This window comes from Lissotriton vulgaris, chromosome 7 (genome assembly GCF_964263255.1).
Source record: "Lissotriton vulgaris chromosome 7, aLisVul1.2, whole genome shotgun sequence".
Taxonomy (NCBI): domain Eukaryota; kingdom Metazoa; phylum Chordata; class Amphibia; order Caudata; family Salamandridae; genus Lissotriton; species Lissotriton vulgaris.
The window spans coordinates 905222543-905238613 of NC_141695.1; the positions used below are offsets into that span (position 1 = coordinate 905222543).

Consider the following 16071-nt stretch of genomic DNA (forward strand, 5'->3'; position numbering starts at 1 on the left):
CCGCACACACCTTCTGAGAGTTTGACCCCCCTCACGCCCCCCCTCCCCCCTACCCTTCCATTGAAAGGTCCCAACGCTTCCTTCCTTTCCACCCCGTAGGTGGGGTTTCCCTGAGAGAGCTGCCTCCTGATATAGCCCTATTGGTCGATGCGTCATGTGCCACTTCCTAACATAGAACGTTTTTCCCTGCCTCCACAAACCCACAATGGTGTGTCATCTCCAGAGTGTGCAGTCCTGCTCCCGGCTGCCAGAGGCACGGGAAGCCGGGGCCATATCTTCCAAGGATCGCTGAATGGGCATTGTGGCGACGAGGACAAAGCATCTCGCATTCCCTGCTCCCAGCCTCTTCCAAGGCGAACCCGTCGGATGGACACACATTAGCGCCCCAGATCCAGGCAGATTGATTATTGAAGCCAAGACCTGCAGCCAAATTTGAGTTCGAGAAAACCAGAGAGGAGTTCTTTAAAACTCGACAACCTGCTTTCTCCAATCCTAATGGTGTGTGTTGTTTTACTTGAATTTTACTGACCCGACAAACAAGTGACAATGACTTTAAGGCTGAGAACCTTGGCCCCGAAGGCATTTGCCTTGGTGCTCCTGCCCTGGTGGTGTCTGCTGGTCACATGCGAGGAGGGAACCTCCTTTGAAGCCAGGTACACCGTTTTTGAAGAGGTGCCTGTGGGCACGGTGATTGGTGTCCTACCCCGAGACCTGGGCTGGGAGGAAGGGCCGGATGAAGAGTTCAAACTCATGCGGGTGCCTGGGGCGCTCCTGGTCCAAGTGGGTTCTACAGACGGGTCCATCTCTACCGCCGGCCGCTTGGACAGGGAACAGCTCTGCCAGATGCAGCACTCCTGCCTGGTCTCCTTCGACGTCCTGGCGACAAAAGTCTTGGCGCTGATCCACGTGGACTTGGAAGTCTTGGATGTCAATGACCACCAACCCCAGTTTCCAAAGGCTGAGCTGGAGTTGGAGATCTCCGAGAGCGCTTCCTTGCGCACTAGGATCCCCTTGGACCGAGCCTGGGACCCTGACAGCGGAAGCAATGCCTTGCAAGACTACTCTTTGTCTCCCAGTGAGCACTTTGCCTTGGATGTTATCTCGGGTTCGGACAGCACCAAGCATGCCGAGCTCGTGGTGGTGAAGGAACTGGACCGTGAGTTTCAATCTTCATTCGAGTTGGTCTTAACCGCTTTGGATCATGGCCTTCCATCGAAATCAGGTACAAGTCTTATCAGAATAAATGTGCTGGACTCCAACGACAACAGCCCAGTGTTTGCAGAAAGCTCTCTGTCTGTGGAAATCGCGGAAGACACCATGCCTGGGACATTCCTGATCAACCTCACTGCCACTGATCCCGACCAAGGTCCCAACGGAGAAGTGGAATATTCTTTCAGCAAGCACGTCCCTCCAGAGGTGCTCGACACCTTCAGACTGGACCCAAAGACTGGCAGTCTCATGCTTGATGGGCCGCTGGACTATGAGGGCAGGCGCATTTATGAGGTGGACGTGCAAGCCCGGGACTTGGGCCCAAACCCCATCCCTGCCCACTGCAAAGTCCTAATCAAGGTCCTGGATGTGAACGACAATGGCCCACAGATCCATGTCACATGGGCTTCACAGAATTCCCATGTCCCGCTGGTGTCTGAGGCACTCCCAAAGGACAGCTTTGTGGCCTTGATAACAGCGAGCGATCCAGATGCAGGGGAAAATGGCCAGGTGGACTGCAAACTGCAGCAGGACCAAGGACATTTCCGGTTGAAAAGGACAAATGGAAACAGCTACATTCTGTTGACCAACACCACTTTAGATAGAGAGCGTTGGGCAGAATACAATCTGACTGTTCATGCCCAAGACAAAGGCGAACCACCTTTCAAGAAGATGAAAGACTTGACCATCCATATTAGTGATGCCAATGACAACCCCCCATTGTTCGATAAGATGGGATATCAGGTCTCAATCGCAGAGAATAACCCGCGCCTCACCCAGCTCCTCACGGTGACAGCCCATGACGCTGATGTTGGACATAATGGGAGAATCACCTACAGTATTGTAGACTCTCTTATTTGGGGCAGTCATGTGTCCCGGTGGATCTATGTGGATCCCAACACAGGTGAAATCTTTGCACTTGAACCCCTCGACTTTGAAAGAGGAGCTAAGCTAGAATTCACAGTTTGTGCCGAAGATGGTGGTCAACCGAGTCTATCCTCAACTGTGCCATTGACAGTCAACATTTGGGATGAAAATGACAACCATCCGGTGATTGTGCAACCAGCACTGAAGAGTGGCAAGGCCAGTGTCACCATTATGGTTAACCCAGATTCTGGCCTCCTGCTGACCTCTCTGGAGAAGTCAGGCCCTGGCAGAGTGGGCTACCTCACAACTGTCGCCACTGTGCTGGGTTATCCAGTGACTCCGTCTGCCATTGCCTTTTCGAACAGCTACCCAATTCTGAACATCATTGCCAATGACGCTGATTCCGGCTTGAATAGTGACTTGGTCTATTACATCCTGAAGGGGAACGAGGGCAATTTGTTTGCAATGGATAAGCATTTAGGGTTAGTGTATCTCAACATCAGCAATGCCAGCAGCCTCATTGGCAGTTCCTGGGAGCTAGAAATTATGGTTAGCGACCAAGGGGATCCACCGCTTCACACCAAGGCACTTTTAACATTCATCTTCAGCAACCATCTGGACCACTTGAGAAACTCTGCGGAGTCTGGGAAGCTCAGTCCTTCTGTAGTGACCGTCATTTGTCTTGCCGTGCTGCTGGCAGTCTTTCTTCTGATACTAGTGTTACTCATGTCCATATGCAGGACTGACAGGAAGGAGAACCGAGCCTACAACTGCCGGGAGGCAGAGTCATCTTATCGGCAGCAACCTAGGAGGCCGCAGCGGCAAATCCAGAAAACAGACATCCTCTTGGTGCCCGCTCTCAGAAGCAAGCAGGAAGAACAGACCAATGGTGGAGAGTCTACTTCCGGTGCTGAGGCTCTGGCGCGGGCAACTGATGTGGAAGGACCCGGGGACTCCCCTCTGCAGGCCCCATTCCACCTAACGCCCACATTATACCGGACTCTTCGGAACCAAGTCAACCAGGAAGCTTTGGAAGGCAACCAGGAGAATGCGGACCCCTTCAGTTGGTCTACCTCAGCCTACCGAACTCTTCAGTATCAGAGACAACGGAGTGCCTCCAGGGAGAACCTGGTGCAGGAGGCGGCAAAAACCTCGCCTAAAATTCTGACCAACCCGGGCAGCCCCCAGGTCAGACTGGAAGGCGATGGCAGCCCGCAACAAGCTATCACGGATGTGGAGGCCTTCGGCCCAGGATCTGGGGCCACTCTGAGGAGGCAGAAGAATGCAGACACCAGGTCTAAGTCAGAGAAAGACCCCCGCCAGCAGATCCTGAGGAGTCTAGTGCGGCTGTCCATGGCAGCCCTGGCTGAGCGGGACCGCGTGGAGCTGACGATGGACTCCCCTCATGTCCAGGTAAGACCTGTGTAGACAATGGAGTGGAGACAATGAGTGGATGAATGTTGTATGGAAGGTCCTGATACTGCAGAGGCTACTGGCGGCTATGTAACAGCCGGGCTCAAGCTCAATGCATGAATTCACAGCTTTTTAGCGACAGGGTCTGCTTCTAACACTATTGACGACTTTCTGCCTCTCACACGGCCTATCCCAATGAACTACCCACAGTGGCGGTTTCTCACATTGCCTTTCACTGCAAGCTCCACTCACTGCAAAGCAGTGTTTGCTTATCCCACTGCAAGCTTCTCCCTGACCATAAATGTCTGCTTCGTACACTGCCAGCTATTAACTCACTGCCACAAGTGTCCACTTAATACAATGCCTAGCACTGCAAGATTCTCACACTACCTAACAGTGGCTCCTTCCCAGACTGATTACTACTATAAGCTTCTGTTACTGTCACTGCCACCAGTGTCTGCTTCTCCCACTGCAAGCTTCTCACTGTACCTCTGCTCCACCACTACTCACACTGCAAGCATCCAATTCACTGTCCATCTGTGCCTACTTCTCACACTCCCTAAGAGTGTCTACAGCCTACTGCTATGAACAGCACGCACTTCGGTCAGTGCCTAGCACTGCAAGCGCCACATCAATGTTCTCACACCACTTACAGTTGCAAGCTTCTCATGGTGCTTATAAATAAAACTCGTACTGACCAGTCATATCTGCTTCTCACGCTGCCTACCACTGCAAGCTTCACCCACTTCCCATGTGTGTTTGGTGCTTGCACTCTGCAAGGTTCTCACTGTTGACAACTGTCGGTTTCTAACTTTCCCTCTTACGCCAAGCTAAGCTTCTCACTGTCCCCGAGTGTCTGCTTCCCACACTGCTTCTCACTGTATGATGCTAGGGCTGCCCACAAGTACCTCCTTCACACACTACCTGGCACTGCACGCTTCTCACACTGCCCAATAGTTGTAGCTAGTCAACCACCTACCACTAGGAGCTTCTCCCACAGCCTACCAGTGTTTACTTCTCCCACTGCAAACTTCCATACCAGTTTCTGCTCCCTCAATCTGCCTCCAATTGCAAACATCTGTCTTGTTAGCCTCCTGTAATTAAATTACCATTGGCAAAGCCATTATGTATGGCGTATGCCACTAGCCGTCTGCATCCTAGGCACTGGACGGAATTGCACCGAATTTGGCAGAAAGGTAGAATTGGTTACGCAGATCAGGCTTTCAGTTATTTGGTGTAAATCCGCTCAGTGTGAGAAACTGAAGAAAATGCAAATTTGTTTATCTGCGATCGCAAGCTTTCACAAATAATAAGGAGCTCATGAGGAGATCTGCAGACCTCTGATTGGCTGCCAACACTTCAACCAGGAAGTGACGCCATTTTGCTAGATAACATGTAAATATCCACCTTAAAAGAAGTTAAATTCAATGCCAGGTCTTGTGAGCAATACTTTACTTTTCAATGCTTTTTTTGTTTATGTTTGTTAACATTTTTAGGTCATCATTATGTATTTAAATTATGTGTTAAATTACATTAATTCAATGGCAATAGTACATTTCCTTTCTGCCAGTAACAATCATATTTTCCCATAATGGTTATTTAAACTAAAAAGGGGTTTTTATATCTATTCTAAGTATACCTGTTTCTAGGATGCCCCTGCACTATTAATTTAAATAAAATTTGATGTTTAATATTTTTATTGCAAGCATTTTGATGCCACATTTACATGTAGCAATGTTTTCTTTTTTTTTTTTTTTTTGGCATTTGCTTGCAATAAAAAAGAAATCATACCAGCTTGCCAAGACCGGAGCTATTGCCTTTGCTCAATGCTTATTAACTTTGGCGTCTCTCTAATACTTTCTAACTCGCCTAACTGGCTGAACTACGGCATTATTTGGACCCGTTTGCAATGTTTATAGGACTTGATGCATTAAAATTAATTAAATCAGTCACACCGAAAATCGTATTATCTCTTCCATAAAATTATTACCCAACTCAGTGCTACTCGTTGAATAGTGCTAATAAGGATGAAAGTCTGAGTCGGCCCTACTAGCTTTACAGACCAAATAAAGAAATCTGCTGCCAGCGCTCAGCCCACAGAGCCTTGTCACCAGCTTGGTATCACTATCTCGCAGAAAGGGGGCCACTGGACACTTGCATCTATGTTTAGGGAAATATGGCGTCTTGCGTCTATTTTGAAGAAGAACGGTAGAAAAACCAATTCTTCACTCGTATATGGTTTTAAAAACCATAACCTTGCCCCGGATATGATAACGACAATATCGGTCATGTATCTAGTGCACATCACTCACAGCTCACTCATGGCAATATTGTCAGTGCATTCTGGGGGAGGGTACTCTTTCTTGAATATTTACGAGAATATGTTTAGAAATACATTTAAAAAAAATTGCACTCAATGCAGTTATGTTATGATATCGTAGGCAGCGCTCAGCTACTCTAGCAGAGTGTCCCGGCGCTGAATGTTATGTCAGCTAATGGAGTAAATTCAAAAACTTGAACTGAAAAAAAACCTTACGTTAAATAATAACAGTTCTTTTGATGCCATATCGAGTATTTGGCTCTCGGGGCCAACTCAGGCTCCGTCGCCGCTCTGGCGCTGCTCTCACTGAAAGTTTGCTGGGATGCCCACGGACAATATTTGCAATAGCGTGGATGGGTGTGACAGAGCCACTGATATATTACATGGGAGAGAGAGAGAGAAAAAGAGAGAGAGAGAGAGAGAGAGAGAGAGAGAGAGAGAGAGAGAGAGAGAGAGGGAAAGAGAGAAAAAGAAAGAGCAAGAGAGAGAGAGAGAAAGACAGAGAGAGAGAGAGAAAGAGAAAAAGAGAGAGCGAGCGAGAGAGAAAAAGAGAGACAGCGAGTGGGAGAGAGAAATAGAAAGAGAGAGAGAGGGAAAGAGAGTGAGAGGGAGAGAAAGATAGAGAAAAAGAGAGAGTGCAAGAGAGAGAGAAAGGGAGAGAGAGAGCGAGCGAGAGAGAGACAGAGAAAGAGAGAGAAAGAAAGGGAAAGAGAGAGAGAGAAAGAGAGAGCGAGAGGGAGAGGGAGTGAGAGAGAGAGAAAAAGAGAGAGAAAGAGAAAGAGAGAAAGGGAAACAGAGAGAGATAGAGAGAGAAAGGGAAAGAGAGAAAGAGAGAGAGAGAGAGAAAGAGAAAAAGAGAGAGCGAGCGAGAGAGAAAAAGAGAGACAGCGAGTGGGAGAGAGAAATAGAAAGAGAGAGATAAAGGGAAAGAGAGAGCGAGAGGGAGAGAAAAAGAGAGAAAGAGAGAGAGAGAGGGAGAGAAAGAGAGAGAAAGAGAGAGAGAGGGAGAGAAAGAAAGAGAGAGAAAGAGAGAGAAAAAGAGAGAGAGCAAGAGAGAGAAAGAGATAAAGAGAAAGGGAAAGAGAGAGAGAAAAAAAGTGAGAGTGAGCGAGAAGGAGAGAAAGAGAGATAAAAAGAGAGAGAGCGAGTGAGAGAGCGACAGAGAAAGAGAGAGAGAGAAAGGGAAAGAAAGAGAGAGTGAGAGAAAGAGAGAGTGCAAGAGAGAGAGAAAGGGAGAAAGAGAGTGAAAAAGAGAGAGAGAGCGAGTGAGAGAGAGACAGAGAAAGAGAGAGAGAGAAAGGGAAAGAGAGAGAGAGAAAGAGCGAGCGATAGGGAGAGGGAAAGAGAGAGCGAGAGGGAGAGAAAAAGAGAGAGTGAGAGAGAAAGACAGCAAGAGAGAGAGATAAAGAGAAAGAAAGAAAAGAGAGAGCAAGAGAGAGAAAGATTAAGAGAGCGAGAGAGAGAGAAACATAAAGAGAAAGAGAGAGAGACAGACAGGGAAAGGGAAAGAGAGAGAAAGAGAGAGAGAGAGAGAAACAGAGAGAGAGAGAGAGATTTGAATAACTCTGGAGAATAAATGTGGTAAAGTCAGAGAGCATAGTTCAGAAAAAGGGGTATGAAAAATAGTATAGTGTTTTTGTGGGAAGGAGCAGAAGTGGGATTCAGAGCTAACATAAAGAAGTTCACAGAAAAACTATTGTAAGGGTGTGAGGGGCCAAGTCTGGAATAAAATTCAACAAGCACTGGAAAAGCCAATAGGATGGCCCCTTGAGAAGTGTTTGCTGTTTGGCAATTTTATTTTTGTTACCCCTGCCGGCCCTATAAAAAAATCCTATAATGAAACAACATCTAAGGCTACAACAACTCATAAGGCAGCAGTAGAGTCCCTTCCTGAACAGACTCTATAAGCAGAGTTAAGCTGCACCCACCAAGAACGGTGTTATAAGGAGGAAGAAGATACAGTTTGCATTGAAAGTGCTCAACTTCGAAGGCAGACAAAGGGAAATACTGCATGGGGAATACTTCTGAGAAAGGACAAGTATTCCTGCGGCATCTTTATGAAAGCTTCTAAGCACGTTTTTACTCTTAACAAAATAGCAAAAATCGACCAGCATTGTTTCATGACAGCAAAGTAAAACAAATGAACGTGCAAGGACGATTAGTGATTCGCACTGTACCTTTAAAACAGAGCAAGGCATCCAAGTAGCGAGCATTTGTTCAACTACAAAACCCACAAGCCAGCAATGTCTGCGCTTCTGGCTGCAGGGTTGCCATTGCAAATATCTTGCAATTTGGGTCTTGATAGGAAGTTGAAAGTTGCATCCATTTCAATAATATGATTGGTTACGTTTCACTCCATCCGCAAGTGAGCAATTCAGCTGCAAAGCCACAAGGCCGTGGAAGCCCTTAGATTGAATACACACGCATCTATGGTCACACATACATTCAAAGGTGCTTGTACTGTTTCACTTGCATGTCTGCTGAGAGGGTCTCTGAGGCCCTTCAAGAAGTCATGATTCTCCTTGTTTTATGGTAAATGCAGGGCCTGCATTTCCAAACCATTTTCTTTTAAAATATAACTTTCATTAGAGCAATCTCCTAATACTGTGTTTTATTCCCTTTGTTTTATAGCAAATCTCCCAGCTGCTATCCCTCCTGCACCAGGGCCAGGTGCACCCCAAGCCCAACCATCGGGGCAACAAGTATACAACGCGGAGTCCAAGGTGAGAAACAAAGCCAACCATACTGGAGTCAGTAGGACTCCATGTACCAGTACGGTGGTGGGTTTAAATTATTAATTGCTGAAGTGTTTAGGTGAACGCTGGACTGGGAGCGCCCTGCATCCTGAGTAGGGTTCTCAGATGGATTCATGCCACATTGGTGTCAGGTGTGCTAATCCAATTGCCTCAGTTAACCATACACAAAACAGATGCCAGAAGGCACTGACTTGTCTTTCGAAAGTTCAGGTCTGATAAATAAAGGGTATGTTGACACGGGGTGATCTGGTAGCCTCAGACTTTGCTAAAGGATAAGTACATCTGATGTGGGGTCCATGGGCTCTTGCCCTGTGCTCTTTTGGCTGCTTCGGGCCTCAGATCCAGCTTTGCCAGATCCAGCAATCACAAGCAAATGCTTTCCAAGGAATACATGGTCAACGGACAAGCCTCATATGTGTGCTTATTAATGGGTTGCATTAAGTTGGCTAGCACAGCTGCGGGGTCTGGAAGGTGGACTGGTGAATCCACAGCAGGGATCTGTCTTTGACCTGGTGGTCACAGGTTGGATTCCTGGCAAGTCCACATGAGCTCTACAAACACACCTGCTAGGTCTAGTGTGACAATTGGCCCTGTCGTTTTAGCCAGCAGCTCTTGGGAGTTTGTATGGGCTTCCAGTCTGTGGATAAAAAGCAAGGACTATCTGAAGGTGTCACTCATGACATAGGGTGATTTGGTATCTTTGTGGCTCCTGAGTGGCAACATGTTCTTGTACAGGTGGAGGGAAGGTTGCTCTGGTGGCCGCTAAATAGCAGGATAACAAGGTCTGCTTCATCCAAAGTCACGGGATTTGGTTTGCTTTTTCTAACAGGAGTGCAACACAGGAGGCAGACTGGATGAGCACAAAAGACAGCGGGCATGGTGAGAGTGAGGCTGGAGACTTGGAGTCAGAGGTTGGCGGAGACCTGGCTGCTTCTCATATGCTCCTGGAGGATGGCCTGGAGAGCTTCTTGGATCCTGAGGCTGGTGAGTATCAAACTGATCAGGCCTGCCCTGAAGCCTAGCATCTGAGAAACCGAGGAAGGACTTCATGTCACTAGGGACCTGGCCATACAAGGGACAGTGGGACTCTTGGTCATGTAGGCAAGGTGCTCCTATATCGTTACACATTGACGCCAAATTGTTTCACGTCACAAAGCTGGTTCACTTTACATGGAAATTGACAGACAGGTGTATGTGAATCATCTAATGGAACACCATGGTAAACCTTAAATTATGACTCTCCCCCACCAGCTGGCATAGATGACAGATAGGGGACTAGACATCAAATCATATGCTGATGACACACAAGTTATTATTTCTTTTGGGAATAATGTGGACACCTGTAAGGCCAAACGAGTGGGCTGCTTGTCGGAGGTGTCGCTGGGTTCATAAACACTGCCTAAAGTTAAATGAGGACAAAAAAAGAGGTCATCTTGTTTGGAAAAGCAAACTCAGTTTTGAATAACACCTGGAAGCCCAGTTCACTGGGCACCGCCTTACACCTGCCAAATCTGCTGAGGCGTCATTATCAACGAAACTCTTATCTATGAGCGACCAGATTAATGTGATTTGTGGAGTCTGCTTTGACGTACTGAGGATGATCTGCAATATCTTCAAATGGATGCCCCATAGCTGCAGGAAGACTATTGTGAAGGCTCTGGTAATCAGTCGTCTGGATTATGACAATTCACTATATGTTGGAAAGGTTGATTATCTGGTTTCCAAGCTGCAGAGCATTCAAAACACTGCTGCATGACTGATTCCTGGTGGCTCCTTTAGGGACTGTGCCCCTGTCAGTCTGGACAAGCTTCACTGGCTATCGGTGAAGAAGTGGGTGTTGTTTGAACTACTCTGTCATACTCACAGGGCTGTTTATGGCACGAGCGTTCTGGTTCTCAGAAATAAGGTCTGGAGATACATCATGACTAGGAATCGTTCACCTATCAGCTCAAAGTCTCATGTGCAGAATCAAAGTACCCGAGCCCGGATAAGGGGGTCACTCCTTTCCCCTCTTGGCAGGTACTCATTGGAACAGTCTTCAACCTTATTTGAGGAAGATCTCCAAGCAGTGCTTAATTTGACCTGGTGGTCTCCGTTGTTTGGCACCAGCACTTAATTCTTAGCACCGTCACCTGTGACAGTCTGCCACATTTGGGTATGAGAATGACAGCTGTTTCTTAATTTGACATATATTAGCAATCACTAATATGTGTCACCCAAGCCATTCTTATAGCTTTGGAGGCCTTAAATAGTCTTAATTGTCACACTTGTAGGATTGTGGTGGTTATAGTTGTGTTGGTACTGTAATTAGAAGCGCTGGCAGGTGCAGTGGGTGGTGCATGCTGCCGTGTCCTTCTGACGAGGGCCAAGCTTCTCCCATTCCACAAGAGGCTAAAAACTTTTCTGTATGAAAAGTAGTCCATCATTTACCTGGAAATAAGGCTTCCCTTCTAACAACAACATTTTGTATGTCAGCCCTAGCAAGAGGATATCCCTTCGGGGAGAACCAGTGAACTAAATATATGAAAACAAATAAATACATCAATAAAATAAATAAGGAAACCTGACCTGAGACCCTCTTCCAATGTGAAAAACATGAGAATTCGTGAAGGACCAGGGCATAGCTATAAAAAAACAACTTCTATACTTGTGAGCATTGGTTTTTATCACCTATACGAAGGATTTTGTTTAAGTTTTTAAGCTTCCTCCAGAAACTTCAAGTGGTGCTGGCAGAGATAATCTCTCGCTTCAACTCTGTAAATAGGTACTCCTATGAGCAACACTTCAGAGAGTGCAAAATGCTTCTTTGTGTTCTCTCTGGGGTCTTAAATGGTAGACACTGGCTAAGAAGAGCCCTCAGTCAAGATGCTCTCTCTTGCTTGGAGGCCACCTTTTCATCAAAACCATTTAAAAGATACGAGGCTCCAAAGGTAAGACAAGCTAAATTGGATGTTCATACTTTTTCTCTTGGTGCATCAAGGGAATACCCCTATCCTAGTCTTTGATACTCTCCACCTATTTAACCGCAGGCGTAAAACGTATTTGTTTGGGAGTGCTGATTCAACTGACCTGCAAGTTCCTTGGTCTTTCAGATGCTTTGCCATAGTGGTTCGCAAGCCTCTCAGCATGTTGAGGCCACCACCACAATGTAAGCGTGTCTCGTGAGAATAACAGAGGGGCTCTCAGACATTCCTGGTTTTTCACTCTACAACACTAGACATGTTGCTTTCTATTTCGCCTTGTAAGTATAAGGTGCTAGTCTCCCCATGCATATTGCTGTTGGAAAACAGGATTGCCTGAAGGCCACCCTTGTGCATCATCCATGAATATCATACAAAAGAGGTATCCCTATGGGCGGACACAGTATATGTATTTCTCTCTTTGTAGACGGTATCCTATTGTATGTCAAGTACCCTGATGGCAACCTGTCATCGGTGACCTAAGGCAGAATATCCGAGTTACATATAAAGTGAAATAAATCTGAAATATTTCCTCTGACAACAGGCACACAAGAACCACCGCCAGACTATCCATGGGTTTAGAGGGAGGATCCTACACGATATTCTGGGATTATGGTCCATAGGGATCCCAAAGTAGTACTGCGTTAAAACTATGGGAAAACATTCTCCTTAAAACAAAATACGGCACATAGATCGATGTGGTTTACCCTGCCTATAGAATGTCGTATTGCACTAATTAAGATGATACTACCACCAAGAAGTTGCACCTCTTCTGTAATATCCCCCTTCCACTGCCCGCTTATCTAATTAATCAATTAAAATCAATATCGCCAGAACTAATTTGGGTAGGGAAACAACTCAGGCTAAGATATGAGGCAGGTGTGGCGCAGTGGCCAGAGCATCTGACTCCAGAGCACAGCGGTCACAGTTCGATCCCCGGCACCAGCTAAGCTCAGAATCATGTGACTCTGGGCAATAGCTCACTTAATCTCCCCAACAGCCCCCAGCACATTGAAACCCTTAAGGGGGTGATTTGTTTGCACTTCACAAATAGGAATTATATAAGCTAAAAAACACTTTCCTTCCCTTATGAAGAGGGGGGCATGGCGGCCACAGATATTAAACTTTATTATTATGTTGCTCAAGCACAATACACCAGGTACTGGTTTGGAGGTATAAGGGGGCCTCCCCATGTGGAGACGGAGAGAGATAGAAGACCCAAGTCCCCTAAATACTAGGATTTTGGAAGACAGAGGTAGACCTGCGAAATAGATGAAACCGATGGCTTGTACAGCATGGCATGGTATAAAATATTGAACTATTTTGGCACTCCTGTAGTTTGGTAAGCTTGGCACATACATGCGGGGCTTTGGTAACTTTTTATATGGTACTAGTAATGCTCTAACTAACATTTATATACAAATATATTTCTTGCTGGCTGCAATGTAATGTGGTATCCCGTGCTCTTGTTGTTCAAGTGTCAGTTGTGCTGGACATCACACTGAAAATGAAATAATACCTACATTAAAAATGAAGGGTGTAGTCTGGTGACAATACAATACAAAATACTGTGAAGGTTAGTATTTATAGGTAAGTCTAGATTCACTATATTTAGCTCCTCGTGTATGTACTTTGATAATTTCATCAAGGAACATATATGCAGAGGCAAAAGTAGTAAATCTATATCATAAGGAACATATATGGCGTAAAGAATTGTATTATGTACTTACCTTCATGATATTGTGGTAGTGGATATTTTGGCAATGATATTTTTGTAGGGCGCTATTGTTGTAGTCGACATTCTGAAATATTATTTTACCAATGACCAGGACTATCCAGTCTACTTAGTACTCTGCTTTTTACTCATATATTGCTTTTTCTTGTCGATCCAGCACTACTGTTCCCTTGTTTCTGTGTCAGGCCATACATTAGTCAATAATTGCTGATCTGTATTTGTTTTTGTCCCCTGTGACCCCTCTGCCAGGATATGAGGCGGATCCTCTTGGAGAGACGGACCACACGTGGATGGCGAGACTCTCTCTCCCACTGTCTGCGGACTACAAGGAGAACCTCTTCACTCCAGCCTCTGCCAGCATCCCTGAGAACGAGCCTGCCTTGGCGACCAGTGCAGAGAAAGATGAACTAAAAACCTTCCTCACATTTGGTAAAGCTGAGACCGAACATGGTGATGACCCCAAGCTGACGGGCAACTTTCTGTCGGAGATGAACTCCCTTTTTGAGATGCTTCTGACACAGAAGGCAGAGTCCCACGCTGCCACGGCCTCAGAGGTGCTGCTGAGGCTTTCTGCCTGCAGCAGGACCCTTGGGCTAGACATTGGCAATGGCATGGTGGTGGAAAACGAGTTGGGGGAGCCCGGAGAGCCTCTGCGTAGCCCAAGCAGGACTGAGGTGCCAGAGTGGACATCTGAATGAAACGTTGGCCACTGTTAGCCAGTGACGATGAAAGTCAGGTGACACCACCTGCCATTATGTCCGCTTGAGAGAGGACTGTTCTTCATTTGTGGCTTTGAACTTGAGCCCCATGGACTGTGCTCCTGAAGCAAAAGTGCTTTGCAAAGCAGGACTAGAGACCCAATGATTGTCTAGATCTGAAAAAAATTGAGGAGATCTGTATCTTCCAGTACAAAAGGCATTCAAGAACCACAGGTCATGATGGAAGACCGTGCTGGTCTGGGGCGAAAGAGGTTCTTGCGTCCTTCTGAGAGAAATCTGTACTTTGCTCAGATCTAGACTATTTGGGCCCTGTGGTGCTATGTTAAAGAGGAGTAGGTGCAGGTTGGGTCAGCCTGTTAGATCTAGTTGAGTATGAGACTTTAAGAGTGGGTAGTCTGCAGGCAATATCGACTCTTGCATTGTGCTACAGACAAGTCTACGTTCACCCAATATTCTGTAAGCGGATATTTAAAAGTGAGTAAAGGAGGACACTGGTGAATTAGTCTGTGCACGATGGACTGTTTGGAGACCACAAGCACATGTCCAGGTTTTCATGGTGTCCGATGTACCGTGATAGGAAAGCTCTCTAATGGACATACACGGAGACTGTCTTACTTTCACTACAACGGTGTGAACTGTTATTGGTTGAAGCAGGGCAGGGCGTAAATTAATGTCTTCAATGGTGCTAATAGTGGGATTGGGTGCTAGTCACCTCACAGTGCCTCCCTGCCCTCACGACCCAATGCTATACACAGGTGCTACTTGTAGGGTGGAAGACCATGGGCCTACTTGAACATCAAGACCCAAACCACTGCTTGTCCCTTCATTCCAGGTGCACATGGGTATTTTTATGCTTGCTGCTCCAGTGAAAGAGGTTGGGGCAGATCGGGTCAGAGTAGTAAACTAGCGGCGAGACAAGGAGTTGTGGTGGAGCTCGTGGGTTCCTGCCCTATGGAACTCAATAGTCGATCAAATGTCTACATGGGTGGTGAGACCGCCCCACAAAACCAGTGTCTCTGCATGTAAATAGAAGAAAGGCCTCTTGAAAAGAAGGAAGCCCGTGGGTCCATAAAGATGGTGGCAGCCACAGTGGCCTTACTTCAGAACACAGTGTTTGCTTCAGGTACTCCTTATCGAACATTAAAAAAAACCTTCATCGGAGATTGCCAAACGGATCATAACATGGGCGCGATTATGTTCTCAATATGCACCTGTTTCCCCTCCTACTGTATTACAAACCTCACACTCTCTGCAAGACTTTGTACACACCGCATGCTCACGGTGTGCCATCTAAACTTCTACTTAATGGTTATTTATCTCTTGACTTTATGGCGCGGTTTGCTTACACTTCTGCAGTTTGGATTAACATTTGTGAAGCTCTTGGGTTCTCATGGGTAATGTTTGAATAACCTGTTGATAAAACAGTATTGCTCATGTGGTGTCCATTTTTTTCTGCCGTTATACTCACTCTCTTTTACAACAAAGAAGCATCGCCCCTCCCCCCTAGTGTCAGATTTAGGGGGACGAGCAACAATAAGGTTCTTTCTTGTTTGTGTGACTCTATTGTACTTTGGCTTCTAAACCCCCACCCTGTTATCTTGGTTAGAGCACACAATGAGCAATGGGGTGCTTTGGCATGAAGGTGCAATGCAAAACGGAGCTACAGTCTGGTACATTTTGGGGCTTTCTAGCATCATGTGGCTACATAGCTAAGGTTAACAGATGACCCCATGTCACAAGAACTGGAAAAACAGTGACCCGGTGACATTCAGCCATCTTGCAAACCTACACCTGACAGGTACAGTGGCGGTAGATGCTTCCCTGCTTGCCCTACAACTGCTAGAATTACAAGAGGGATCTAAAGACGCCAAGCCTCTCTGCGTTGACTACACACAATGTACTGAATCTAATGATGCTTTTAAGTACAGTGAACCCCTTGTCTCTGGGACACGGAGTAAGACTGACAACCCTGGGGAACATGTACCAATGGGGCAGCAAGTGCACTGACATTGGGGTCCAAGTGTATGAGGGACTCTGCCCTCCACATACAGCTGTTTTTTGTTATTACCAAACAGGCTATGGGGGCTCCTAT

The 16071-nt window shown here is 46.4% G+C and overlaps 1 protein-coding gene across 1 annotated transcript; it reads left to right on the plus strand.

The window, feature by feature from the left end:
* Positions 1-220: 220 nt before the first annotated feature.
* Positions 221-15413, plus strand: PCDH12 (protocadherin 12). Its single transcript, XM_086931343.1, has 4 exons — positions 221-3489; positions 8441-8532; positions 9395-9549; positions 13510-15413. Exons 1-4 carry the CDS (start codon positions 547-549, stop codon positions 13956-13958), a joined length of 3639 nt encoding a protein of 1212 aa, XP_086787469.1. The 5' UTR covers positions 221-546; the 3' UTR covers positions 13959-15413.
* The last annotated feature ends 658 nt before the right edge of the window (positions 15414-16071 follow it).